The 27,633-nt window shown below is 38.5% G+C and overlaps 1 protein-coding gene across 1 annotated transcript in view; it reads left to right on the top strand.

Moving 5' to 3' along the window:
- DST (dystonin) overlaps positions 1-27,633 on the top strand; it is a 249,625-nt gene that overhangs the window by 87,643 nt on the left and 134,349 nt on the right. Inside the window, exons 7-25 of the mRNA XM_058836371.1 lie at positions 1,104-1,270; positions 14,777-14,889; positions 15,025-15,131; positions 15,662-15,781; positions 16,111-16,206; positions 16,286-16,413; positions 19,324-19,417; positions 19,742-19,896; positions 20,748-21,210; positions 21,298-21,426; positions 21,630-21,707; positions 21,815-21,976; positions 22,072-22,176; positions 23,865-23,960; positions 25,236-25,361; positions 25,728-25,880; positions 26,134-26,288; positions 26,459-26,585; positions 27,047-27,230. Coding sequence (XP_058692354.1) covers positions 1,104-1,270; positions 14,777-14,889; positions 15,025-15,131; positions 15,662-15,781; positions 16,111-16,206; positions 16,286-16,413; positions 19,324-19,417; positions 19,742-19,896; positions 20,748-21,210; positions 21,298-21,426; positions 21,630-21,707; positions 21,815-21,976; positions 22,072-22,176; positions 23,865-23,960; positions 25,236-25,361; positions 25,728-25,880; positions 26,134-26,288; positions 26,459-26,585; positions 27,047-27,230 — 2,758 coding nt within the window. The remainder of the gene's footprint in view (positions 1-1,103; positions 1,271-14,776; positions 14,890-15,024; positions 15,132-15,661; positions 15,782-16,110; positions 16,207-16,285; positions 16,414-19,323; positions 19,418-19,741; positions 19,897-20,747; positions 21,211-21,297; positions 21,427-21,629; positions 21,708-21,814; positions 21,977-22,071; positions 22,177-23,864; positions 23,961-25,235; positions 25,362-25,727; positions 25,881-26,133; positions 26,289-26,458; positions 26,586-27,046; positions 27,231-27,633) is intronic.

Raw genomic sequence — 27,633 nt, 5'->3', positions numbered from 1 at the left:
AGAGGTGCTTGTTGGCCACCCACAAACCGTGGCATTGCCCCAAGCTCTCTTGCCTCTGCCCAAGCAGCTCTGCCGGCTTCTCATAATGGCTGAGCTACATATTTGGGTTGTTATACAGTGCCTTGTGGTTCATGGATTCCTGTGTACCTCATAATAACACCTTATATTGTGTCTTGTTTAGATAAGTGGTAAAAGGCAGTCACTTGGAAAAAGGCCAACATGCTGTAGCACTTCCTTTGTCAAGGCACATCTTCTTTTTTTCCATTTTAGAGTTTGCATTTACATCAAGTACAACTTCTGTAACATGAGCTACAAACAATATGTGTGCAAATTAGGAAAATGTCTGCTTCATATTTATACTGTGATAATTTTCTCATGAAACTGACTGAACTTTATTAGGGGATAATCTAATGTACTATAAAGTAGTAATTGAATGTAAAATTCCCAGTACTTTCCTGCTTTCCCTGATATGGGGTTGATAATTCTTAGACAATAAAAAACTGATCCTTCTTGATCAGCCAAATTTCTACTTACAATCCTTCAGTCTTTTAGTCATTCCTAAAGTACTTCTCAGAAAATTTTGTTTTAAAACTATTGTTACCAGTTTTCACTCAGAATGACTGTTTTGTTACTGAATTCCAGAACATGTACTAAAAATTAACCTGTTTTAAGCAAGGAATTTCATAGCTAAATAAATTATGCACAATATAAATGTGGTTATTGTATAATATTGCATTTTATATGTACTTATGCAGCATTTATATATAATGGGTGTTGTATGTAAATAAGATTATATAAGCATAATAGAATAAACAGTTAAGTATTTTGCATTATGTGATAGTATTACATTGTCCCCAGAAATTAAGAGACTGAGAACTGTCTAACTGAAGAAAACTGAATTTTGTATTTCATATTGAAGATACTAAGAGTGCATAAAGATAAGACATGAAAGAATATTAATACAGTACCTGAATAATCTTCGTATTCATGTATGCAGATACCAGACAATAAATTCTCCAGCAACGCAGAGTGATTTTCTGCAATTTTTTAAATATTCTTATGAATTAGATGTAACTGTAATTTTTACATGAACTGTGTTTTAGATATCTGATATCCATGTTACTGGGGAGTCAGAGGACATGTCTGCTAAAGAGAGACTGCTCCTGTGGTCACAGCAAACAACAGAGGGTTATGCTGGAATACGTTGTGAAAACTTCACCACCTGCTGGCGTGATGGAAGGTTATTTAATGCCATCATTCATAAATACAGGCAAGTACTCTGTTTGCTCCCTAGGAAAATGTTAATTACAGCATTTTAATGTACAAAGAGAGAGGGCTCTATGGTTTATGTTGTGATTGAACTGCAGCTGTAGAGATGACACTGACTCTTCCTTGGTGATCTCTTGCTCTTTGCAGCCAAAGGATGCCTTGTTAACCTTTGCATTTCCCTCCTTCCTCAGAGAAGTATTTCCAGGAATCCTGTACATCTTTCATGGGGCATGTTCAAGCTGCTAGGAAGTATGTTTGCATAATTCAGAATTCAGTCTTCTCCACAGTCCTGTTTTGTCAAACTAATGTTTAACTGTAGACAGGGTAGAGGCAGAACTGATCACCAAAGTCCAAAACAGCGCTGCTGGTGAAAGCCATTAACTACTGTATGACCTGGGATATGTCTGAGATCCATGTCTTCTTTCTTCTGTGACTTTACCCTTGGATGGCTCTGGAGTGTAGAGCTTCTTCAGTGTTTGTGTGTGGGTATTTCCTGTAAAAGGATATTCTCATCAAAAATGTGACCAGGTGGCTTGAATGCTCTCAGTCTGAGAAGGGATTTGTGCTTTTGTAACCATACTCTAACAAAATTAAGTAGACATTGTAGAGTTACTGGTGCCTGTGACTAGAGACTAAAGGGTTCAGGATAGTACCTTGAAATACAGCTGAAGGAGTCTATTGACAGGAGAGGATTTCTAATTCTGGATTCTAAATGGAAACAGGTCTCTCTTGACAAAGCTGACTTTGGCATCAAGCTTGTCAGAGATTTAATCATTGATGACTTCCCTCTTGGTTGGTGGCACGTCTTCTTTATTGTGTATTTTTTTGGTTCCTGAACTGACTAAGAAGGTTTGTGTCTTAGAGGACCACGTGGGAGAGTATCCTGCCTGTTGGGATAATCAATGTGTACTGACTTGAACTTCACTGCATGAGGCTTTCTGGGTTTATCATGGCACGTGTAGTTTGTACTCTACTCCCTGAAGCATATCATAAGGAAGTTTAAGGGTACATGATTTCATCTGCATTATTTGAAGGAGTGTCCCCAGTAAAGACAAAAGTGTTTTTTCATGCACATCCAGTGAAAAGAGCCTGGAGCAGATTATTTTGTTCTTGGATTTCCTCTTGTGGGACCCAAGAAGAAGGCCCACCACAGAAGGAAGTCTAGGTAGACACAATGTACATGTGATCCGTATGGAGATTAGGACACTAAAGTAAAATGGGAGACAGATGCAGCCTTTTCCTCACAGGTTGTATATAAAGGCTGTAAGCATCACACGCAGTTCTCAAAGTCACAGAGAAGCTGGCTGTAGCAGTGCATAATTTCATGGTAAAACAAAGCTTCATTTCAGTCAATGAAGTTGTTTTCTGACTATGCTTCTGTTCTGGGTAGCTGGTCAGGGAGGAGGTGCATGCCAGCAAGAAAGTCTCTTTTAGTAACATTGGCAAGAGAAAAGGAAATAGCTGGCAGAAGACAAGGCTGTTTTACTTGGGACAGAGCAGCCAAAGGAACGAACATAACACAGGCAAGTATTTGACAAAATAAACAATATGAAAGATACAGAGGGATTGGAGAGAGAAAAGGAAAGGAACTTAATGAGATGGAATAATGGAAAATATTTCCCGGAGCTTCTTCCGATCCTTGTATCTCTTGCATAGAGCAATGTAGCATTTACTGCTCAAGCGACTGGTAATTATGGTACAGATCTAATAAATAATTAGACACTTGAATCCTGTCCTCCAGCTGTGCAAATGCTAATACCTTGGGATACGACTGAATTGCTTTGTTGGAACAGTGTTTCTGGCGTTACTCTGTGGGTTTCATTCACAGTGTTTCAGCAGGGAAGAACAGGCAGCTTTGACTTGAGTGTGTTGCACAAAGCAAGTGATTCAGTGGTTGGGGAGCAGAGGTCCCATTTTGTGTGCTTCTGTGTCAGTTTCCATTGAGCTTAATTTCTTTCTGTAAACATAACTTCACCTAAGGATTGTGTCCTTCCCAGGAATGTTTACCAACCTTATCTAATGTTTTTGCTGTGAGAAATTACAGTTCTTGAATTCCAATTCAAATGGAATGAGAGTGAGATTCTTCCACTGATTTCAGTGAGTTTCTATGTGTCTTTCCTTTTTTGTTTTGTACCATTAAAACAGAGATAATAATTTCCAGCTATTGCTCACAAGAGAGGAATGATCTTTCCTAACAGTCGTCTGTTATTTTTAACTATATTGTTTTACACCAGAGACCTCTTTTAAAGCTTGGTTTGTCTTCTGAGCAATAAGTAGGTTAAACACTGAAAAATCTGAAAAGTTCTGGCAATGATTCTCCATTTGCTCTGTTTGTCTGTTTTAGTAGCTCCCAATTTGTAGATCACAGGGGGTGTCAAGAGCTGATCTGGGCATCCTGCGGGTGCTTCCAGCTGGCGTGCTCCACCAGATGTGTCTGCTTGGGTGGTGGGGTGGGACCGTGGTGCTGCCACTGTGGAGTACCCCCATGGGGGCACATCTGTCAGTCATGTTGCAGCGTGGCAGCCCCCTGCACCAGGTGTGCTGTGCCCACTGGAGATGCTTCTCTGTAAAAGCACCCTGGGCTGGGAGGAACCAGCCTCCCTGCAATTTGCAGAGGATTTGCACCTCTGCAAATGGGGGACAGGGCTCTTCAGGTGGGACATGACTTCCAGTTGTGGAAGGGATTTAATTCAACCCAGAAGGCTCAAATACTCAAATACTCAAAAAAGTACTGTATCTAGAATTGCAGTTGTGCTGAGCCACAGTAAGCTAGGCGTTGGATGGAGAGCACATGCTTAGCCATGCCAGGGCACAGCAGCAGGAGCTCCCTAAAGAAGCCCATCAGGGCAGGGCCTGGCAGCCCAGACCTGTTCCGCTGCCCCAGTCAGGGGAGCAAGCCAGCCCCAGCCGTCACACTGGGACCTCCCTGGAGGTGTGCTGGGGCTGCTCCTCCCGTCTGTGTTGCCTGCAGGTTTGCTGCACCACTGCAGGGACCATAGCTCAGCTGTGGACCAGAGCACCAGCAGCTCCCAGAGGATAGCCCTGGCCCACAGCCCTGGCACCAAGGCTGAGAGGCCTTCTCTGGATGCACCACCAAGAGCACAAGCCATGAGTCCAACATGATCCCTGCAGTCAGTGATCTAGGAGACAGGGAGATGTCATTGTCCAGTTCCAGGTGATGGGATAGGAGTGGCAGGTCATAATTACATCCTCTGCAAGCATAAGATATTTTTTAAATTTCAGGTACATACCAGCTTCAAGACTTCAGGAAATCGCTGAAGCTGTGAAGGGTTGGGCAAGGAGCTGGGCTGTGACTCAGCTGCCAGCAGGCAGGGAGCCTCTCCCTTCAACAGAACTGGCAGCCTGCCCTCTTTTAATGGCAGGTTAGAATTGTTTCTTTTGTTTTTCTGTCTTGACAGAGGATCTTAGCACCTTTTAGTGCAAGTGAGCTGAGATTTGTGATGCAGAACTGCAGGAACAGTGCATGGGTATGCCATGTCTCCCTGCTCCCCCAAGAAGCATGGGAGATGTGCCATAAGGCTGGGAATTCCGTCATGACTGACATGTCCACTGCAGCATCTTGGTGGACACTGGTAGCCCAATGGGTGACCCAGGTTCTTCCCTGTCTCCCTGTCCTTCCTGCACCCACAGCTGTGCTGACAGTGCTCCACTTCCAGTGACAAGCAGGATGTGGGCAGTATACAGGTGCTGGAGCACATACACTGGAGTCATTCACCCTCTCTCCTGAGCAAATGCAGGATATTTGTTTTCTGTCCTCTTGAATAATGAGGTTTTGGTTGTCAGAGCTTCTCATGCAGGCCTTCAGTTAATTTCTCTCTTACTTCCATTAAGAGTATGAATGACTTGCCAGTGATTTTGTAGTGCTCTTTAAATCAAGGGAATCAATTTTATGAATAATGGAAATGAGAGGAGAAAATTGCTTTATTTAAGGTACTTGGATACATATATCATTTGATTTTTTTCCCACCACCAAATTTAGAAAAAAGTATTTTTTTTCTGTTTGAGAAGATTCTGTGTATTTTCTCAGCTTCCAGTGGTTTATGTTTACAGGGTAAGATTGAAGATTGCTTGGCTGAACTTTTGAAGAGTATTGAGAATTTCCATTTATATCCTGTACATGGTTAAATCCCTGGGAGCAGGACTTCACACTGACCTCAAGAACTGCCCTGGAGTTTGGTTTAATCATAGAATGGTTTGGGTTGGAAGAAACCTTAAAGACCATCTTGTTCCAAACCCCTGCCGTGGGCAAGAACACCTCCCACTAGACCAGGTTGCTCAAAGCCCAATCCAACCTGGCCTTGAACACTGCCAGAGATGGGGCTTTCACAACTCTGGGCAATGTGTTCCAGTGCCTCATCACCCTCACAGTAAGGAATTTCTTCCTAATGTTGAGTCTAAACCTACTCTGTTCTGTGGGAATACTTATCCTTGCACAGAAAGACCAAATAAAATTATAACATTAAAAAGTGAGTTTTAATACATATAGATGCTTCATTAAGGACAATGGCCATTGATATTCAGAAAACAGACACGGTCACAGACTAACTCATCTTATTTTCAAGAGAAAAAAGATGAAGTATAGAGGATAGGAAAAGACTAATATCACACATATATGTTTTTTGTAAAAATGTGTGTACTCCTTTCTACAGTTTATTTTTGTATTCTCACAGCCTTTGTAGTAGAGAGTTAATTTTGATTTTAGCGTTTACAAAAGGAATTCCAGCAAAAGTGTTATGTTCTTATGCAACTAGATAGTAGAATTTAATGAACAGCTTCACTGGTGCCTGTATGGTGAAAAATAGCATCTGCTCAGGAAGCCCTGCAAGCTCAGTTCCCAGATAAAGTCATGTTTCTAAGTTCTAGTCTAAGGTGTTTGGTCTGTTCTAGTAAATGAAGTGGGTCCAGCCCTGAGGGGGGTTTGTGTCTGCTTGGCTGAGTTCCCCCTCTGCCCCCCAGCCAGGGTGCAGCTCTGGCGCAGCAGTCCTGGGTCAGTGCTGTCCCTGGAAGCAGGCTCATGTATTTCCTGGGAGAGTGTGGTCACAATGGGACACAGTCATGCTGTGGGAAGGACTACTAACTAAAGGTAATGGGCCCTTGATCTGCCTTCTGTACACTCAGACATGTCCAGTTATGTCTGGACTTCTAGGTGAATGTCAGCAACCATAGAAAATGTGAAGGACTGGTTAGGAGAAAAAAGGGATGAAATGTGTTCAGGTCAGGCAGCAGTCTGACAAGCAAGCAGGACTGTAAGACAAGAAAAGAGGTGAGGTGATTTAATATAGTGTTGTTCCAAGGCTTGCCAAGGCCACATGCAGACAGTTTCTCTAAATTTTGGCACCACCTAACAAACAAGTATTAGAAATGCTATGAAGAGGGAAGGTGGTGATAGAGTTAAAAGGACACGAGAAAATGTTTTTACTGTATTAAAGAATTTCTGTTAAAGAGATACAGGGATCTGATACAGAGGAACCTTTGTTACTGCTAAACTTTGTGCAAGGCCTTAATGATGCCTGTAGTTTGAAGCTGCATACCGTGTAGAGAGTGAGTGAGGAGATGGCTACTATTCCCAGACAAAAGAGGAACAGAGGCTAACAGTGAATGCAGCCTGGAAGAAGTGTAGGTACACCAAGCACTTCATGTGGGAGCAAGAGGAGTAGAAGCTGCAGTGTGTTCCCAGAGGAAGCAGCAATGTAGCAGGTCCATAAATGCTAGATAAAGTGAGAGAGACAAATTTTCCAGGGTCACAGTGCTTTTCTTTTGAAATGTTGCTATCATAAGTCAGTATGCTTTCAGAATTATGAAGAGGATGTTTTTCTGAGTGTGGTATAGCACAGCACAAGCTAGACTGATGCCTGCTAAATAACTGTTCTGGTTTGGAACAAGCTGTCTCAGCCTTATCCAGGATGATTTGCTCTGTATATATAGTTGGTTGAGCACTAAGCTCTTGGCTGACAGTGCATGTGGCATCTCTCTGATGTTAAAACATGTTGCAACCGCTCAGGTACTGACTTGAATACATTCCTGAAGGGGAGGGATAATAGTGCCTCAGTGTGCAGAAACATGTTGAACACCCTTGGGGAATGAATGAGAAAGAAACTAAATATTACACAGTGTCAAGCCTAAAAATGCTAGGGGATATGTTTTAAATAAAGAGATTAGTTGGGTCTGCTGGTTTTGGCTTGCTGTTTTGTGACTTGTACTTTACTTTTGCAACTTTACTGTAACCCAGCTTTAACAAAAAGAAAATGTGAGTTTGGTTGTGTTGCACCCCTTGTTTCCATGCACCTCATTGTGTGGGTCTTACTATTTTCAGCAGGTTTTGTTGTGTAGAACAAATGAAGTTGGTGTTGAGAATTGGCAATTTGGGAAAACAAACTGCATTTAGGATGCTTAGAAATATTGACAAGCAGACATGCTTTTAATATTACCTGCTTAAGTATTAGTAGTATTTGCAATGGATTTACAAATAGCAAGTTACCTAACCTGGAGCTTAATTGGATGCACTCATAAGAATTCTGTGATGGGGCTTGGTAAAGGCTGTATTAAAATAGTGCCGGAAGCATGCCTGCAATTTTAGCATCTTGTGTTGTGGTGGTGGTTAGCCTTAGTGGGTGTTAGATGGATGACTTCCAGTCAGTTGGGTTGATTAATTTCAAATCTGGACTTAAAATGATCTCTGTGTATGTTGTGCTGGATCCTACTGCTAAGTAGCTGCTGAATAACAGTTTTCTTTTTGCAGTAATTGTGAAAAAAACCAACTGGGATGTAATCAAAGCTTTTTTTTTTTTTGTCATTTTAATGGGAATAAAATGTAAAGTAATGCTTTGTGGTGAAGGCCACTTTTTTTGATTTAGGTTTCATGTGTTTCATACTCTTGGATTGGCAAAGACCAGGATACCTAAAGCTGTCAGAAGTCTTAATCGAAAAGGATGCGGGGGCACTCATATATAATCACATAGGGAAAGGTCTTGGTCTTCAGGGAATGCCTTTGGCAAATCTGTGGCACATGGAAAAATGGTTGCCTCCAAGACAGGACAAGGAGCCTTTGGGAAATTGTTTGAACTCATTACAGTACCTTGCCATTCTTCCTTGCTGGTAACTGTAATAATCCCACTGGGAAGCCGTTCTGTCAAGCAGCCACTGCTGTGGTCTGGAGGGAGTTTTCTGAAGATGCAGAACAGAAAAAGAGTTTTGTTTAGTTTCTTCATTGTCTTTTTGGTATTCACAGTTCAAGGAAAAGTACATTATTTATGATTAGTTTTGTGGATTGCATGGTGTGGGTTCAGGTTATGAGTTACAAGCCTCATTCCCATATAAATTTTAGCCAAAAAATTCCCATATTAATTTTAGCCAAAAATTGCCAAAGTTACTGTACCATTACTGATTTTGTAATGATGGAAACAGCTCTAAGTACTAAGAGAGTGTAAAAACTGATTTTAAAGCTAGTGAAAGAACTAACAGATCTTTTCTAGTTTCATTCATGTTTGTACTGGGTTTGAAACCTGCATTGCAAATTTACTGCCAAGTTGTGATTAGGGTTTGTTTTACATGGCTAAAGATGAACTCCACATTTAACTAGAAGATCTGTGCTACAGTTGTGTATTTATCTAAATTAATTGGTATGGCAAGTTACAGGTAAAGTTTTGCAGTGCTAACAAGGGACAGGTGGCTTCATTAGGTTTATTAAATTCAGTGCTTCTCAAATCAAAGGCATGCACAATAGAAAGAATTACCTGAGTTAGCTCTGTATATTGTAAGGGGCTAAATTAATGTTAGGGCACCTGACAGCTTTTGTTTGCCTTATTTTAAGTGTGGTTAAAACATTAATTCTTTTTCTATGGGAAGTCTTGATATAATATATTGGGATGTCTGAAGAATAGACATGCATCTATAAATGGTGTGCCGTTGTTATACTACCTGTTGCAATTGTTTTTTTTTCAGATTTATTAACCATATCGGAAAATTTAGATGAAAAACTATGAAAAAATAAGCAAAGGAGAGCTGAAGAGTTCAGATCACATGAGAATTTTTCTGCTCTCAGGGGAATAAAAAGGCATTTTTGTTCATCTTTATAGAGGCATTGAATGAAATCTGTAGAGATACATAAATCATGAGTGCAGGCATTCCTGTCATACCAACAGAAGAGGATAATACCAAAAAGAGAATACAAGGCATAATGATCATATTAACAGTATGTAATTGAGGCTGAGGACCTGTGGAGCTTTAGAAAAGATTTTGCCACGTACTTGAGCAAACAATACTCAGGGCTGCATGCAGCAGCATACTTTTTTGGTTTATCACAGTTGTAAGGATAAAGCTTTCCTACAATGACAGTTTTCTAATTGAAATCTTTGATGTGCTCTGAATTCTGAACTGTTGCCTAACTTCAGTGACATCACAGCTCAGCTTCACCCAGTGGTTTGATGCATTGGGGTCATTATTTCACCATATCATGTGTGAATCTAGAGTTTCTGAATGAGGAGGAAGTCTAGGGTGTAATGGAAGATTGTGTTGACTCAGAGTCAACATTTTATGTCCTTTCTTCAGCATGGGATTTTTGACACCAAGGAACCTGCTACAGAACCTTCTGCTGTATGGCCATATTGTGGTCCTTGATTCTGATGATGAAAGATATCTGTTCCTCCCTAATGCCACAAAGTCAAACCTCTATGCCATTTTTGAGCAGAAACTCTTCTCTTCCTCTTCTCCAGGTGATCAGTCTATCCCTGAAAAAAAAAAAAATCAGGAAAATGTGGTAGGCATATCTATTAGCAAAGGGTACCTCCGAGACTGTGAGCAGATCTCCTGGTCAGGACAATGTGAGAGCACTGCAGACACGGGGAGTCAATGGAGGTGTGTGGGGCACAAAGAACAGAACGTGTTAACTGAAGTCCAGCCATCATTCTCATTGCCTTGTTGGCTCAGTCTTCCTGAAGCAGGTTCTTTGACCACCTTTTGAACAAGACTTAGATTTGTACCTGATGTGGGGACAAATTCTTTAGTAAGTTTCAAAATGTCGTAAGCTGGTGTAAACATGTTGGTACTTTTGAAACTGTGTTAAGAGATAGGCAAATGGTAGGCCTAATTATAGATGGGTTAAATAATACATTTTGCTTCATCATCTTATTTGTAGAGCTCCTGGGAAAGTAACAGGAGAAGCATATTTGAAGAGACAGAGCTAAAATTTATGTTTTACATGAAAATTTATTATTTTTTGATTCCTTTCTTTGCAATATTTCTGTTATTAGCCAAAATCTCTAGAATAGATGATTTTTTGTGTGTTTTTTAAATTTTTTTTTCTATGACTCTGTGTTCTGGCATGGTCTTTCATTTGTTCTAGTAATCCTTCCATCCCTAATAAAGGCATGAGTCTTTCTGGCACCCATCCTTTTCATTCGTCAACAATGAAAATGAACAATGAAAATAAAGAAGTTTAACTTCTATAAGCATTTTCTAATTACAGTATTGGAAAAGCTAATTGGACTATAGTGATGTGATACACTTCACTCTGCATCTTCAGTCATTTTTTTTGAGAGTTCTTCTTGAAAGTCTCTATGTTAGTGTTTCAACTAAATATAAGCCAAGGATGAAATATCCTTTAATATCAGGTATTACTCAGACAGCATGCAGAGAAAGAATTGTACAAATTAAACAGTTTAGATGCTTTATGTATATAACTTCAGGGTTCTCAGCCTTCTGAATGCATTAACAGAATTTTCATGTGGAATATTACTCTGATATATATATATATATGCTTTAGTACAGATAAACATTGTTATAATGTTTATCTGTGTCATCCCAGAACAGTGAGGAGAAGGATGTGATTTCTTCATCATTGACGGGGAAAATTATAGTTCAGTTAAACATCTTTTCCTGTTTTGAGGTATCAGATCTCCTTCAAATATAATATTTTTTTTTTAATGGGCAAATATTATAATTGCTAGTATGGATCTCAAACTCTTTTGCTAGGCATTAAGTTCTGGCAATGAGAAAATCCACATGTACCTAATGTTATTTATTATGCAAAACTCTGATTTCAAGGAGTCTTTGCAGACCAGAAATATGTGCTGTTATTCAGATCTTGTTCACTGCCTTCTCTTTGTGGTGCTAGATATTGTTTTCTTGAATTTATCACAATTTTGTCAGATTCCTAATTCATGTGGTATTAATTACACTCTTTTTCCCCTTCACTTCTGATACAAATTGTATCTAATTTCTGACACCCACACTAAGACCTCAAATGGCAGGCACCAGTTTTTTAATAAATTAAATGATTAATGACTCTCAGTGTGGAAGCCAAACCCTTGACTTAGGTGTGGCTGCAGCAGAAGCATCTTCTTTGCATGGAATGTTCCAACTCGACTGGTGTTTGGGATCTTTATGTGTGTTTTCATGGCAAGGTCCCAGCCCTCTGAAAAATCTGCCACAATGACTCACAATATTATGACAGAAGGTAGAGTCATTGTATGTTACTTAAAGGGCGTTTAGTTTAATTTGTTCTTGATTATGCATAAAACTACTTAATAATGCTATGCAAATTGATATAAAATATATTTATAATACATTGCAACTAACTTCTACAGAACTCATATATTTGCTCTGTAGCCTTAAAAAAAAAAAGGAAATGTTTGCCATGATGGACAGTGCTTTTAAATCTAGTGTTTGCTTCAGCTATGACAATTAAATAAATATGTATTAGACGACACTCATCACAACTGCAATTTCAACAGCTAATTCAACAGGTATCTGCAAGCTTACAGCACATAAAAATGGCATTTATTTCTATTTGAAACTGCAAAATTTCCTACTATTAAACAAAAGGAATGGTATGGCAATCAGTGATTTCCTGAGCCGTGTTTTTTGAGATGCACTTTTCTCAGGCTAAAAAAATTCTTTTACTGAGCCCTGGGAGGTAAACTCCTATTCCTGTGGCTTTGCAATACATCCCTCTACTGCTTGTGAAGACGACAGGGTGATCTGCAGAGGGGGAGGCCCCAAGCCCCTGGCAGCATGATCTTGCTGTGGCTCCTGCCAGGTGCTTTTGCATTCAAGTGATAATTCTTGTCTTTTCCCTTTCATAAACCACCAGTGGACTTCTCTCAGTCAGCTGTGGAGCCTTCTGTCTACTTTAAAAAACCAAAGACATGCACTATCAATAAAAACATGAATGCCATCTTCTGTAGTATTTTCTTGTAGACCAAGACTTTAGATAAATATAGACCAGTTCATCTAGGTCAATATACTATGTGCTAATTGTATAATTATCTGAAAATGGCAGTATTCATTGCAATTTTTCCTTGGTCTTAAGGGAAACTGTAATATAATCCAATGCTGGTAGGTGTTGCAGGGATGGGAAAATATGTTTAAAAGGTGGGGAGGCACCTCACAGACTAAGCTCTTCTTCAGCTGGGTGGTGAAGCCACAGCACTCGTGTAGAATGATTTATTTTGCAAGAGCAGTTTTTTTTCTTGATTTTGTTTTCTGTATAGCAACGTTACCTCTTCTTCAACTAAATTAAAGCTTTATTCTAAGGAGATTGTGTCAGTGTCTCTACAGCTTGCAGCTTGTTTTCTGGGAATAGTCAAGGCTTTTACAACATGTCCTTTCATGTTCTGAGAGTTGGCAATCAAACAGGCAGTGCAAGTAGTTATTCTTGGGACATTTTTTATCAAATGTGAAACAAATGTAAAGAAGGCAGGAGGAAAAAAATAATCCAAGCAGCAGTGTTATGCTTAAAAAAACCTGATTCTCTTGTTAAAACTGCTGTTAAAGCAATCTTTGTCATACCATCTCCATTATTGTGGCTGAAACAGGAGATGGGGGTGCTCAGTTTTCTTTTCTAGTATTGTCTTTTATTTTTCATGGCTTTTCTGTGCTGCTGAGAGCAACGGCTGATATTGGTTTCATTGCATTGTTTTCACTGCACTGAAATTCAGAGCAGAACAGCATGAGCTTAATCATGCTCCCACTAAGCATATTGGAAGTGGAAAGTCCCACTGCCTTAGGAGGATTATATTGCACCGCTTACATTTTGTATTATTAAATGTTCTTTTCAGGGCATAATGGGTGCAGTGTTATTATCTGTCTTGTAGACTTGTCTTCAAAAGAGCACAAGGAGCTGAGTGATTCTAAATGGCTGAAAAGAAATAGATTTCTATTTACAGTGCTCTTGTAATTAGTTCAAAGACAAGAGTGTACTGAGTATCTGAATGTTAATACCATTTTATTATCAAGGGAATTTGGGGTGCTGCCAAATAAAATATTAACATTAATTTTGAGTAGTAGTATTTAACAGTTTTATTTCTATCTGTTACTTTTACCTTCTACTTGGTAAAACTAAGATAATAGTTTATCTAGAAACAAAAATGAGAAAATTTAAGAACTGAGTTGTTTGCTGAAAGTTGTATGCCAAATATTTTTTCTTTTGGTGTTTTGTTTTAGGTTTTTGGGGTTTTTTTCATGGTGTGTCTGGTTTTCAGTAGTTTAGGAATTCAGTAGGAAAGGTTTCAGACCCTTATGGCTCTAGTTGACTTGAATGAGATGAGCTTTTGCTCAGCATGTTTGAAAATCCCTTGTTTCTTTTTGGTGGATGGCTGTGAGAATTCCAAGTGCAGAAAGAGGCAAGGGGTAACACACTGAGAATCACAAGATCTAAGACTCAGCTCCTACATAGCAAACTTAAAGGACAATATTAGTTTTGAAGTTTTACATTCATTTAAAACATTGAAGTAGTATATATCTAGTAGTACATATGAAGTAGTACATGTAGTAGTATATGAAGTGGTACAGGATTGATACAGGATAATACTTATGTGCCTTAAAAATATTTATAAGCAAGATTGGCTTAAGACAGTTATTCCATTAAAGCAAGCATCTTGTGGCTGGAAATGGAATTTAGCAGGATGAGGGTGTGGAAGTTTAGGTGCATGGGGCTGAGAGTTACCTATAAGAGAACAGGCACCAATATATCTGAAAGCCTGGCTTCAGTGTGTTTGAAAGCTCATCTGTAAAGCTCATCAGAAAAGATTAAAGTGATGTTTTTATGACTAAACTGTTACTGTGTGGCTTCTGGCACATGCTGAAGAATTTGATGCAAAATGACTGAAAACTTGTGAAAGCTGTAGAAAGTTACTCCCTCCTGTAAAAGAGAAAAGTGAATTTAATCCCCTCAAGGGCACTGAAAAGGACAAGGTTTTGTAATACAATGTCAATGCACATGAATAAATATGCATAAGAAAATGGAAGTGTATATAAGGGATGGTTGGAAACCAGCTTGTACATGAAGAACTGAATGTTGTAGTTTTCTGCTGCTTGTGTTTCTCAGTTGGCAGTGGTTTCAGCTTGTTCACCTGATTTTAGTGAAATCCTTTTATAACAAAAGCTCTGTTGCTGTGTCCGTCCATACTCATGGTTTGATTTACCAGTACAGCATTAATTTAAAACTGGTAAAGAATTGTGATCAAGTGTTTCTGCTTTTATTTGACAGGCCGGACCTGATAGACATGAATACTGTTGCTGTTCAAAGCAACCTCGCAAATTTAGAACATGCTTTTTTTGTAGCAGAAAAACTTGGTGTTGCCAGACTTCTGGATCCTGAAGGTAAGAGGGCTACCTTGGCTTTTGTTGCAAAACCCCCAGCACTAAAATAAAGTCCAATATGTCTGCAGGTTGTAGCATATTTGTGGGCATTCTTACAACTATGTGATAAAGCACTGTTCTGTCTTGCTCTTTTAGATGTCGATGTTTCCTCACCTGATGAGAAGTCAGTAATAACTTATGTGTCATCACTTTATGATGCATTTCCCAAAGTACCAGAAGGTGGTGAAGGCATCAGTGCAAATGTAAGTAGGAGAACAGCATTAGTGCAGTGTGTGAACTACATCAATAAAATACTGAATTTCAGATCTAGAATGTTAGCTAGATCTTCCCTAGGACTGCTGTCACACTTTTCTTTGATGTGGTTTTTCTATGGTGGGATTTTAAAGTCTTAGCCATTTCATGTCGTGGACATGAAAATGTTTGTGCAATGAGCTTAACTGAAAACAATGTGCCTGAAGGTGGAGAAAGATCAAATCAAAGTTCTTACTTTTCAATTGTGATTGTATAAATGATGCCTTTCTGATTCTTACAGCTTGAAATTTATTCATCTTGAAAATATTTTGTTTTCAGTAGAATTATTTGAGGTCGAAACTGAAGACTGAAACCATGTATTTGGATCTGATCTTTAAAGAGCAAATAAATATTGTCTCAGAATTGCAGGATTTCAATATCCATTTTCTATAAGTGTGAAGATTTCAGTCTTCAAAGCTGAAGCAGAAATGAGTTATTGATGATTTTCATCTCTTCTGTAATCTGGGTTTTGCTTTGGCAGGATGTTGAAGTCAAATGGGTTGAATATCAGAATATGGTGAACTACCTCATGCAGTGGATCAGACACCATGTCACAATAATGTCTGACAGAACATTTCCCAACAATCCTGTGGAACTGAAGGTGAGGTGTGGTGGCTTAGACTCCTTGTTGGAATTGCACTTTATCTTACTGACTCAAAGCATACTTGAACAAATGACATGCTTGTTGATTTATACAATCAAGTCAACTGTAGAACAGTACTACTCCTTAACCTTTTCAAAGTATAATCAATACGTTGCTAGCATATGAACAATCAAAAGCCAATCTTTACCTTGTCACTGTTTGTTTTTTGTAGAACTCTAGTTGAACAGTATATAGGTAAGCTTGTGAAGAATATTAGAAGAGGGTTTAGAAATTAAGGTTATATTCACTCTAAATAAAACTTGATGTTATTTTTCACATTTCTGTAGGCACTTTATAATCAGTATTTGCAGTTTAAAGAAACAGAAATTCCACCAAAGGAGACAGATAAATCAAAAATCAAACACCTATATAAACTGCTAGAGGTAAGTCTTAACATTCATTAAAATGTATAGCAGTTCCTTTTCTGTGGCTTGAAATAACAAGTACATATAAATTTTTAAGGTCTGGATAGAATTTGGACGCATCAAACTTTCTCAAGGCTACCATCCAAATGATATAGAAAAAGAATGGGGAAAGCTGATTATTGCCATGCTGGAAAGAGAGAAGACCCTTCGGCCTGAAGTGGAGAGGTATGCTAGTGAATATTTGACAGGCTTTGTTAATATATTTTCTGTTGTTTTAACCCATATTGAAATTTGTAAATATCTCTTGCTATGGCAATGTCCATGTAAATTTTTCTAGATCAAGTATTTCTGTCTTTGTTCAAAGTATGAAGTTCTCTACCTCCCTAGAGGCAGGTCCAGACAAAAACAACTTTGGTGGGCTCAGAAGGTTGTGATGAGCAGCATCTGTGCCTCAGATCATCAAAGCACTTATACACATATATAACCGCCTTCTTTGTGCAGTTAGTCAAAGCTGGATTTGTATCACTTCACTGTCTCATTTCAACTTGATTTCATATAAGGACCACCCTCATCCTTTACATGAAATGTGTATTTTTCTTGGTGCACACGTTGTGGGCTAACATCTTGTGTAGAGGTTGTTTAAAACATTAGTGGTACTTAAGAGCACACCAAGTATTTAGATGTGGAAAGGCATAGTAGCTTTCCATGACAGCAGCCCATCACTTGCATACATCACTGATGATGTGCTAAGCATGATTAAAGTCTTGATGCAGTGTGAGAGCATTTTAAAATGGTATGTCTTTTTAAGTGGGAGACACACATGGGTGCTATCCATTCATTAATTAAAAAAAAACCCTGTTAAAGTTAAATGATTTTTGAGGCTTCTACATGTGGGTAGATACAGGCACCTGGATCTGGATTCATTCTACTTGACTTTATGCATCCAAAGGAAACATCTAAGATCTGAATTACTTTCTAGAGAATCTTGTCGCTGACTTTCTGGTGACAACAGGGTGACCTACCTCTCTGGTTTAGGTACCTGAAACTAGGTGTGAGGAATCCAGACCATTGTATAGGAAGTCCTCAGCAAGAGAGATTTCAGTCAGGGGGCAAAGACAGTCAGAGTTGATTAAACATGTGTCATGCTTGCAAGAGCATGACTGAAATGGCAGATTCAGTAGGAGGTGTTGATTCATAGCATCCTACTGTGGAACAAGTTCCTATAGAGGAATACAAAGTTGTCCACACAGTACTGAGTTTTCCCTCTTATGCAGAGCAGAAAACTGAAAGCAGCAGCAGAAATACAGCCTGCTAGGTCTTGTGGGTTAATCTGTCCCAACCTGCCAAAAGCAAAGTGTCTGGCTTCACCAATAGAAATTCTGTCCATACTTGTAGGAAACTGGATTATCTTTGTTGAGAATGTGTATAAATGACATTAGTTTATTTCTGTTTTATTCATGTGGTCTGAGCACAGATAAACAAACATGAACATAAATTCCTTCCCATACTTCAGGAAGGGTAAACACACTGAAAGTGACAGCCCATATGGTGATAGTCACTACATGTAATGGTCACTGTAAAATGAGAGACAAAATGTCATTAAGTGATTCTGGTTTAGCCACCAAGTTAAAAGTATTGATTGATGTGCACACAAGAACATATTCATGTTTGTTGCACTGGTTACCAGTGCATCTCATCATTATGAGGTGTTGATACAGCTGCTGGAGTGAAATTTGATTGTGGCAAAAATGTGACTTCAGCCAATACTGAAACCTGGTGAGTAATAAAACTTTGCCTGCAAGTCTATTGAATTGAAAATCTTTGAGATGTCTCAAAGTATCAACACAAACAAATGTGTGGCCAGATTGGTGTATGAGATCAAAATTAATATGGTGTCAATGAGGAGAGTGCCAAAATGAGCTCTAGTTTGCAAAACTAGCAGTTTGGCATTGCTGCAGGGGTGTGTCTGTGCCTTTGCTGAGCTCTGCTGCATAAACAGTCACCTTGTGGGATGGGTGTGGTTGTTCAGGAATCCTAAAAGCAGGGGTGAAACACTGAAAAAATTTTCTCAGACCAAATTCTGAGTTAAAAAGTAAGCTTAAAAGCAGTGATCAGATTTTTATTACTTATTTTCTGATCAAAGCAGCTAGAAGCAATTGGCTTCTAGCTGAATGTGGAAGATGATGAAAGGAAGATTTTGAGAGGACAGTATAGTGGGACAGGGCAGTTAGTGAAGTTGTGTGCTTGGACAGTGCAGAAATGACGGTAGGTTGGATGGTGTATAGGTGTCTCAGAATATATTGTAATGAGCTGATTAACCCTGATACTCTCCCAGTTTTACTGTGCAGTTTTATTTGAAGGAAGAGGAGTCAGCCCAGCCTGGAGGTTATTTGTACTCCACTGTCGAGTGTGGATTTCTCCCTTCATTCCTTTCTGAAACTTTCCATTGAAGAGTCTGAGAGACACTGCAAAGAGTTCTTTTAGTTCTTACTTGAGTTATTTAGTGACACTTCAATAAAATATTTGGTGTGTCTGTTTCCTAGAGACGCCCCATTGTTGCTGCCTAGTCTGTACTTGCAAAGCTTTAATGCAAGGTAGGGAAGCCAAAAGCAAGGTAGCGTACATAGCCCCAGGTAAAATCCTTTGAAGAGCTGGCAAAATATTAATTGCTGGGTTTTAAATGTGTGTACTGAAGCCTATATAAAGGAGGAGTCTAGGTGTTTCAAAAGCCAGTAGTGGAATTTCATCCCTAGAAGCTGTACATTTTGCAGGAGTTTTATCTTCATTTTCCAGCAAATGCAAACAGCCAGAAGAACTGTGCTCTGGATGTAAAAATGAATAGCAGTAGTTACAGCTATCATAGCAGTGATTCGCTGTTTAGTAACAGCACTAGTACTCGAACCAGCATTGACTCTAATGAGAATTTCCTTTCTGTTAATTGTGGTCCCACACTGATTAAATCTTGTATAAGCTTTGGTAATGGAACCTTAGAAGGGAACAGGTAACTAGACATATGCATTTGTGCTTTGTGTAAGATGCTGTTGATTTGTTTGTTTTTAAAGTCATGCAACATGATTGTAAATATAAATTACCTAGTACTTATTTATTTTCCTGAAATGCTTTGGTATCACCTAGGTTGGAAATGCTGCAGCAAATTGCGAACAGAATTCAGCGAGACAGCCGGAGCTGTGAGGACAAACTGATACTTGCCCGGAATGCTCTGCAGTCTGTAAGTCAGTCAGTGATTTTACTTGTCTGTATTTATAAATTTAAAGGAGTTGAATAGCAAAATTTTCTTCAGGGTTTGTGAGAGCAACCTTAATAGCTGCTACTTTTATTTTCACTGTACTGTTAAGGTAGCATTTCTTCAAGAAAATACCACACGTTGCCTAGAGTGTGTTCTGTTACATTTTTTTGCTCTGTAGTTAATTAAATGCTTCACAATTGCTTCAAGATAAGAATATGTTGTTTAAAAAAAAAAAAAAGGAATTCTTAGAGCTGATATCTCTTCAGTTTTAGCTGCAAGGCTTATGACTTTCTCTTATTTACTAAGGACACCAAGCGATTGGAGTCAGGGCTCCAGTTCCAACATGAAGCAGAGATAGCTGGGTATCTTCTTGAGTCTGAGAATCTTCTCCGCCAGCAAGTGATTGATGCCCAAATTCTTATTGATGGAAAATACTATCAAGCAGACCAGCTTGTTCAAAGGTACTTCACAGTATGTTTATGTGAATCAATAAATGTCCCAAATATGGATTCCCATTATGGACAAAACTTTCAGTTCTTTATAACTATGCATAAACTTGGTGGTATGTCACTGGACAACCATTTGGGTGATATTTATCAGAAATTCTGGTGAGTGCATTGCTCACAAATGTTTACGACAACAGGAACTATTTGTACTTATTTATGGAAATGAAGTCAATCCCTGAACATGACTTAATGTTTGCTAGATATCTGTGTGTAAAGATGTTAGCTTGTTTTATTGCATGTGAAATACATTTAGAATTTACTAGCTTTGATTTTTTTAAATGGAGGTGAGATTTCTGGTGACAGCTGTAGGTGTATTAGCAGGTAATAAGTGGGGTAACATTAGGTTATGTGTGGCACTGTGTACAGTGTTGGCAGAAAGAAGCATTTAAACTGCATAATTCTATTTTATGAAGAAGTGGTTCCAAAGTTTTTTTGGGATTCATCCTTGGGACTGATTGAGATAAAGTGCATAACTCCTTGGCAGTGAACTGCAGGTGTTTGATCTACTGCAACATGTAGTGTCTTGTAAGATTTCTGGTTTGCTGATTGTTCCCTGGAATCGTGCATAGTGCATGTTAGTGCCCATAACATTTTTCCAGTCTTTGCCTGATTTCTACATTTATTATCTGTATAGAACTATAAGCTGTATTCCCTGTACTTTCTGATAGAAATACTTGCTTATTAATATTTAAGTGCAACTAAAGTGTAAGGGAAAATGTGAGCTCATACCACTATTCAGTTGATCACGGTAAACCTTAATCATAAGCATTCATTGTATGTTTTTTTTTAAAATTCTAATTTAATAGAGTTGCAAAGCTTCGTGATGACCTGATGGCCATACGGACGGAATGTTCTTCTGTGTACAACAAGGGGCATGCACTGACCACGGAGCAGACAAAGCTGATGATATCAGGAATAACCGAAAGCTTAAACTCAGGATTTACAACAAACCTAACGCCTGAATTAAATGCTGCAATGACACAAGGTTTAACACCTACTTTGACTTCTTCCAGTTTGACATCTGGCCTTTCATCAGGTCTGGCTTCCAGACTGACACCAACCATCACTCCTGCTTACCCATCAGGCATCCCACCACGGTTAATTCAGAGCTACATGACAGGAGTAGACAGTGGAACTCTGCAAACGCTCAAACTGACGCAAATTAGAAAACCTCGTATGAAATCAGCTTTTGTGGATCAGAATTTGACAGAAGAAGAGGTGAACATGAAGTTTGTCCAGGACCTGTTGAGCTGGGTAGAAGAAATGCAGGTAGCATTTTTTGCAGAAACAGTCCACTTTTAATGATCAAGTTTGCTTTTTATAGATCATGGCTAATCTTTTCTTTCTGTTTGTAAGGTTCAACTTGATCGAGCAGAATGGGGTTCAGATTTGCCAAGTGTTGAAAGCCATTTAGAAAATCACAAAAATGTCCACAAAGCTATTGAGGAATTTGAATCCAGCCTTAAAGAAGCCAAGATCAGTGAGGTACTGAACCATGTTTTTTATTTCTTTGATTACTTTCTTATTGGGTGACCCATAAACTAATGTTGAACTTTAAAACTGTGTTTGGGTTTCACAGTCTTACCTTTATTTCTGACCTCTACATGACTTATGATGAAATCAGAAGATCTGATGGCTTAACATGTCTAACCTTTTTATTCTCTTTTGATCTCGTATACCAAATATAGATCCAAATGACTGCCCCTCTTAAACTCAGTTATGCAGAAAAACTGCACAAACTGGAGAGTCAATATTCAAAACTCTTGGTAAGTCAACAATACATCTTCCATGTTCAGCTTTTTGATGTGCATAAGTTCTGATAGGGAATGAGCTTTAAATTCTTACTATTTTAAATCTTTTCCTTTTAATAAAGAACACATCAAGAAATCAGGAAAGACATCTAGATACTCTTCACAATTTTGTGTCTCGTGCTACTAGAGAGTTGATATGGCTGAATGAAAAAGAAGAGGAAGAGGTTGCATATGACTGGAGTGAAAGAAACCCCAATATAACAAGAAAAAAGGAATACCATGCAGTATGTATTGCTAATATATTCCAGAGGGAATTATTAAGTGATCTTTAATTATTAGAGAGAGTTCTAAGACTTTTTTTTTTTTTGTCCGAAAAAAGGAATTAATGAGAGAACTTGATGAAAAAGAAGAAGTTATTAAATCAGTACAAGAAATAGCTGAGCAATTGCTTCTTGAAAACCACCCAGCCAGGCTAACCATTGAGGTAAGTTAGTTAAACCAGCACCAAAACAGGAGGAAGTTTTGGGATTTAAGAGCTGAGTTTTGAGGGAAAAAAAGGGGAAAAAGAAGGCAAACTTGGAGAAAATGAAACAATATTCTAATTTAAAGGGGCCTTTTGAAATTTCCTCTTCAGCATCTCTGTTGTCTTTATCTTCCAGTTTCCAAAAAATAAAAATGCTTTTATAACGTGGTTACACCTTGGATTGCTTAGATGAAGTCTCCTTAAACTCTAAAATTAATTGGTCCGTACAGATGTTTCTGGTCATGCAACTTCTAGAGTTGTTGTTACAAACTGCATTGTCAGACTGAGGGCACAGAACAGTCCTTATGGTGTTTCTTTCCTGTTGGATTGCAAGAAACTTCAGTAAGAGCTTTTGTTGTCACTTACTGTATGTGCAGGTTCGTATTACAATTTAAGGTTGATTTCATAACTTACTTGTCAGTGAATTATGAAACTGTTTTTGGATGTTAAAAATCTGACCAGATGATATGATTTACTTTAGGCTTGAATCTAGCTCTGTGTTACATATGTAAACAATTTGCAGAAAAATTCATTGTAGCAGTTGTAGGGTCATAACAGGTTTTCAAAGGAGAATGCAAAATAGTTTTCCTTGTAGACCTTCAAGGAAAGAGTAGATACAGACAGTGGGTGGTAAAGACTGAAAGAATAATTTAGAAGAATCATAGAAGAATGAAAAAAGTCAGAGGGAATGTGTTTTTATTATTCTTCTGGAAACACTGAAGAAAATCCTCCCTTCCTTCTCATGACATCTGTTTTGAATAATAAATGAATTTTTATGCAATGTGGGAAATTCTATTCTTTAAAAGTATAGGCTGATCTAATGGGTTCTTATTGGTGTGGTGTATAAATGCGCTGAGGATGCCTGTTATGAAACCAGGCCATCGCAGTCATGGTGACTCTGCAGGTTATGCCATCTCCAGTGATGCTATATTGGGATAATTATACAAAATGTCCTTTAAAAAATTTTCTTTTCTACAGAACAATATATGTATTAATGCATCAATTTGAAATTCCAGGAAGACAATGGAAAAACTGTTTAGAACTGGGAATGACAGGAGTGGAAACCCCGAGATAGGGGGTGATTTCCCAAGGGCAGGAGCTCCCCCTGCTGACTTGCCTGGGGGCGCGTTTTCAACTGTGTGTATTCAGTGCTGCGTTAGGAGTTTTTAACTGTGTATTCAGTGCTGCGTTAGGAGTTTTTAACTGTGTATTCACAGAGTTTAAACTGTGTACAGTGCTGCGTTAATATACAAGCTGTACCCTGCAAGATTCCCTCTGTTTTGGCTGAGTAAATAGGCACACAGAATTGCAGATGAGCTTAGGCTGGAGGAACCTCAGGAGCTGAGCTCCCAGCAAGAGCTGGAGTACTACCAGGGATTTGTTTGGCCAAGTTCTGACCAGGCCAGAGGATGATGATTTCACAGTCCCTCTGGGCAAGTTTTGTTATGTTTGACTATGCTGTAGCGACAGGGTTTCTTTCTCACATCTAATTTGAATTTTCCTTGCTGCAGCTTAGTTTTCCAGGGTAAGATGGTCAGGTTTTAGCTGTCTGTGTTTGCTGCATTACCTTTGTGTTTACTGGATTCTGTAAAGGTATGCAAGTTTTAGTTTTCATTTCCATTTGTAAAATGTATTTCCCTTCCTTACAGGCCTATAGAGCTGCAATGCAGACACAATGGAGCTGGATTCTTCAGCTCTGCCACTGTGTTGAACAACATTTGAGAGAAAATGCTGCATATTTTGAGGTAAGGAAGTAAATTAATCAGAATATGAAATATTTTAAGTTTTGTTCATAGTAAAAACGTTCCACTAGAAGCTATAGTTGTTCTCTCACAGTATTTGTAGAACTGACATTTGTCTTGTACAACTACTAGATGGTAAAACATACTCCCACAGAGTTGCCACACCTCTATTTCTTCACTACAGTTATGTTAGTTCACAGCAGATGAAAATCTGGCCTGAGATTTTTTTCAGTGCTGCAGCTGCAAGTAGAGACTTTGAGAATGAAACTTTGTTCTCTTCCATGTCGTGCACAGCTGCTGTCAGTGGAGCTTCTGTGGATGATGTAGAGTGGAGGGTGGTTAGTGATGGCCATGGGAGAACATATTCTAGGTGGTTATTCCAGGATTACTCAAAGCAAAATGGAATGTGCAGCATTAATAATGAACAGAGAATAATAGAGAGCACCCTGACAGCAGACATGTGCCATGAAACACCCGTCTGATTATCTCACTGTCACCCATTCACATACTCAGCAAATGATGAAGTTACTTGCATGAGCATGATAGAGGAGTTTCTTTGTTGGCTTTTTTTGTTTTTTTTTAAATCTAGTAGTTTAAAATATTTAAATTATAAGGATGAATCCTTAATGTCTTCTGGTTTGTGTGGTTGAAGAGAAAGTTAGGTGATGAATGGGTGAGACGTCTTTGGACTGAGAAGGATGAGAACCCAAAATCAGGAAAGGGACACTGGAGAAGACAAAGCAATTTGAACTCATTGCGACAGGGAGAAGAAACTGGAATTCTGGATTTAAGAAATGGAGCTTAAGGGAGAGAATGGGATTACCCTTCCCAGTCGTGCCTAAGCAGGACCCAAGTGTGGCAGCTCGTTTCTCTTCCTGCACAGAATGTTTGCCCCAGCTGTGCTGCCTGGATTTTGCAGCTAGTTTCTATAGTTTGTAGGCTTTGTCTGTGCTTTCCATAGGAAAGTAATGTAATTCCAAGGAAAGCAAGATTGGCTTAATAAATTTTTTTCATTGTAGGAATGGTCATTAACTATAGGTTCAATAACTGCAGAATTAATTTTGCATGTAGCTCATACTGAGAGTAACTGGTGCTAACAGTGTGTGCCTTTTTGAAGAGTACATTTAGACATGAGATCATGAGTAGTTGAGTGTGATGCAGTGGTCACTTCCAAAGAGAAAAGGACATTTTAAAAGACAATACTTGAAAACTTCAGTGTAGCTGATTCTGTATTTTTTAGGTTGTTTAAAAATAACCCAGATAATTATTTCATCCTAGTTTTTCAGCGATGCCAAAGAAGCCATGGAATATTTGAAGAATTTAAAAGATACCATATACCGAAAATACAGTTGTGATAGATCAAGTGGTCTTCATAGGCTGGAAGACCTTGTCCAGGAGTCTATGGTAAGATCTTTGCTAGGATCCTGTCAACAGGCATTACAATAGAAAAATAAATGTGTAGGTTATGGTGGGATATAAAATGTGTTAAGATTATTCATTTAAAGTGAAGGAAAAATGCTGATTTTTCAGAACTTATAAATAAATTACTCTTTTTCATAACTTTAAAATACGGTTTTATTTATTTATATTTACAATATCAGATGTGGGAAGACAGTGGCTTCAGAAAGATAATTTATTTTTGTAAAATGTGTTACTTTTAGGAAACACAGTAGAAGGAGTCAGGGGAAAGAAAAAAGCATAACAGGATCAAAGAGGCAGTACTGTATTCTGGACATCTCTTATGACGTATTCTTTTCTTAACTGTTCTAGGAAGAAAAAGAACAACTCTTGCAGTATAAGAGCACAGTAGCAGGCCTTGTGGGAAGAGCAAAGGCAATAATTCAGCTGAAGCCAAGGAACCCTGACTGTGTACTCAAAACATCCATTCCAATTAAAGCCATCTGTGACTATAGACAAATTGAGGTTAGAAAGTAAAATTTCCTCAAACCAATTACAGATGTAAGAATTCAGCTAAAGTTTCATTAATTACTGTGTTCCTGGAGAAAGCTGGGCTGTAAATTTCTTCCACCCTAGTAAACAAGAGCAAATCCTTTGGTTAGAACATTGGTTTTGTTGTTCTGTTGCTTATTTGTTGACAGCATTTGCAGAAGTGCTTTGTACAATTATTTTGTAATGCTTGGCTCATCAAATTATTCTGCTTTTCTGTTAATACTAGATAACTATTTACAAAGATGATGAGTGTGTATTAGCAAACAACTCCCATCGTGCTAAATGGAAAGTCATTAGTCCAAGTGGTAATGAGGCCATGGTTCCATCTGTATGCTTTACAGTTCCTCCACCAAACAAAGAAGCAATAGATACGGCCAACAGGTAAAGACAAAGTAAAACTACCTATTTTCTATTAAAATCTGCTTACGTGAAGCTTAGGTTTAAGGAATATCTCACTGTTTTTGTTGGTTTGTTTTTTGTTTATTGTTTTTTTCTTCATTTTCTGTTTTAATATGTTACCCTGATCTGAAGTTGGACTTTTTTTGTTTCAGGATTGAGCAGCAATTTCAGAATGTCCTGGCCCTTTGGCACGAGTCACATGTAAACATGAAGAGTGTGGTGTCCTGGCATTACCTGACAAATGAAATTGAAGCTGTTCGAGCTGGCAATGTTGCCTCAGTAAGTGTTAGGATTAGGAAGGGCTCTTAAGCATTTACTAGGAAGTTATAGGATGACTAAAACTGTGTGCAATCACAGAGTGTTGCAAATATTTGTAATACTGAAAATAACACTTTCCTGCCTAATTTATCACTGTTACTGTTGGAAAGAAGAATCTGAGATATTTCTTGAAGTGTCCCTATTTGTCCTTGCTATTGTCCTTGCATGGCGTTAGATGGCAGAAATGAAATCCGATGTAGGGTTGGCTTAACAGAGGCCATTCCTGATGTAAAAGACTGAAAAGGATTTTATGTTAAGTGTAAATTATCAGCTGTCAAGTGGACTCCAGCTAAGGAACAGTGAGCTTTCAGAACCTCAGTTCTTTGACATTACCTTCTTAGTAATTGTTCAGTATTGCTTTTTGATAAACTGTGAGTCATGCACCATTGCTGAGTGTGTTTTGGGTCTGTAATCTGTTGCAGATAAAGACAATGCTGCCAGGTGAACATCAGCAGGTTTTAAGCAATTTACAGTCCCGCTTTGATGATTTTGTGGAAGACAGCCAGGAGTCCAAAATCTTTACAAGCTCCGATACAGCACAGCTGGAGAGGGAGGTTAATGTTTGCAAGCAATACTATCAAGAGCTTCTCAAGTCTGCAGAAAGAGGTAAAGCCTAGCTTAGAAGAGTAGAAAGATACCCTTGTTCTTCATCTTGAGATCTCTTTATCATGGTGATATTATTACAGTTTGTGTATTTTTGAGCAGTCATTTTAATGCTGTGTGCAATTGCATTGTAAAGAAGCCCTTAATTTTTTTAGACCTTGTATATATTAAGCTATGTAAAAATATTGGTGTGTTACATAACATATAAATGCTACAAAAATTTTTACACCTGAGAATTTATGATGTGCATTACAGCTCACTGCATAGTCCTGCTTTCCTTGTTTTTGAATGCTGGAAAAATAGCTTGTTTGCTTTATTGAATTTGTAATATAATGTCCTAGGGTGTCCCAAACCAGGGCACAGTATTAGAACTTTTTTCACCCTCTTAAGGCAAGGAAAATATCAT

This window comes from Poecile atricapillus, chromosome 3 (genome assembly GCF_030490865.1).
Source record: "Poecile atricapillus isolate bPoeAtr1 chromosome 3, bPoeAtr1.hap1, whole genome shotgun sequence".
Lineage (NCBI taxonomy): Eukaryota > Metazoa > Chordata > Aves > Passeriformes > Paridae > Poecile > Poecile atricapillus.
This window is presented reverse-complemented; position numbering and strand designations above follow the sequence as displayed.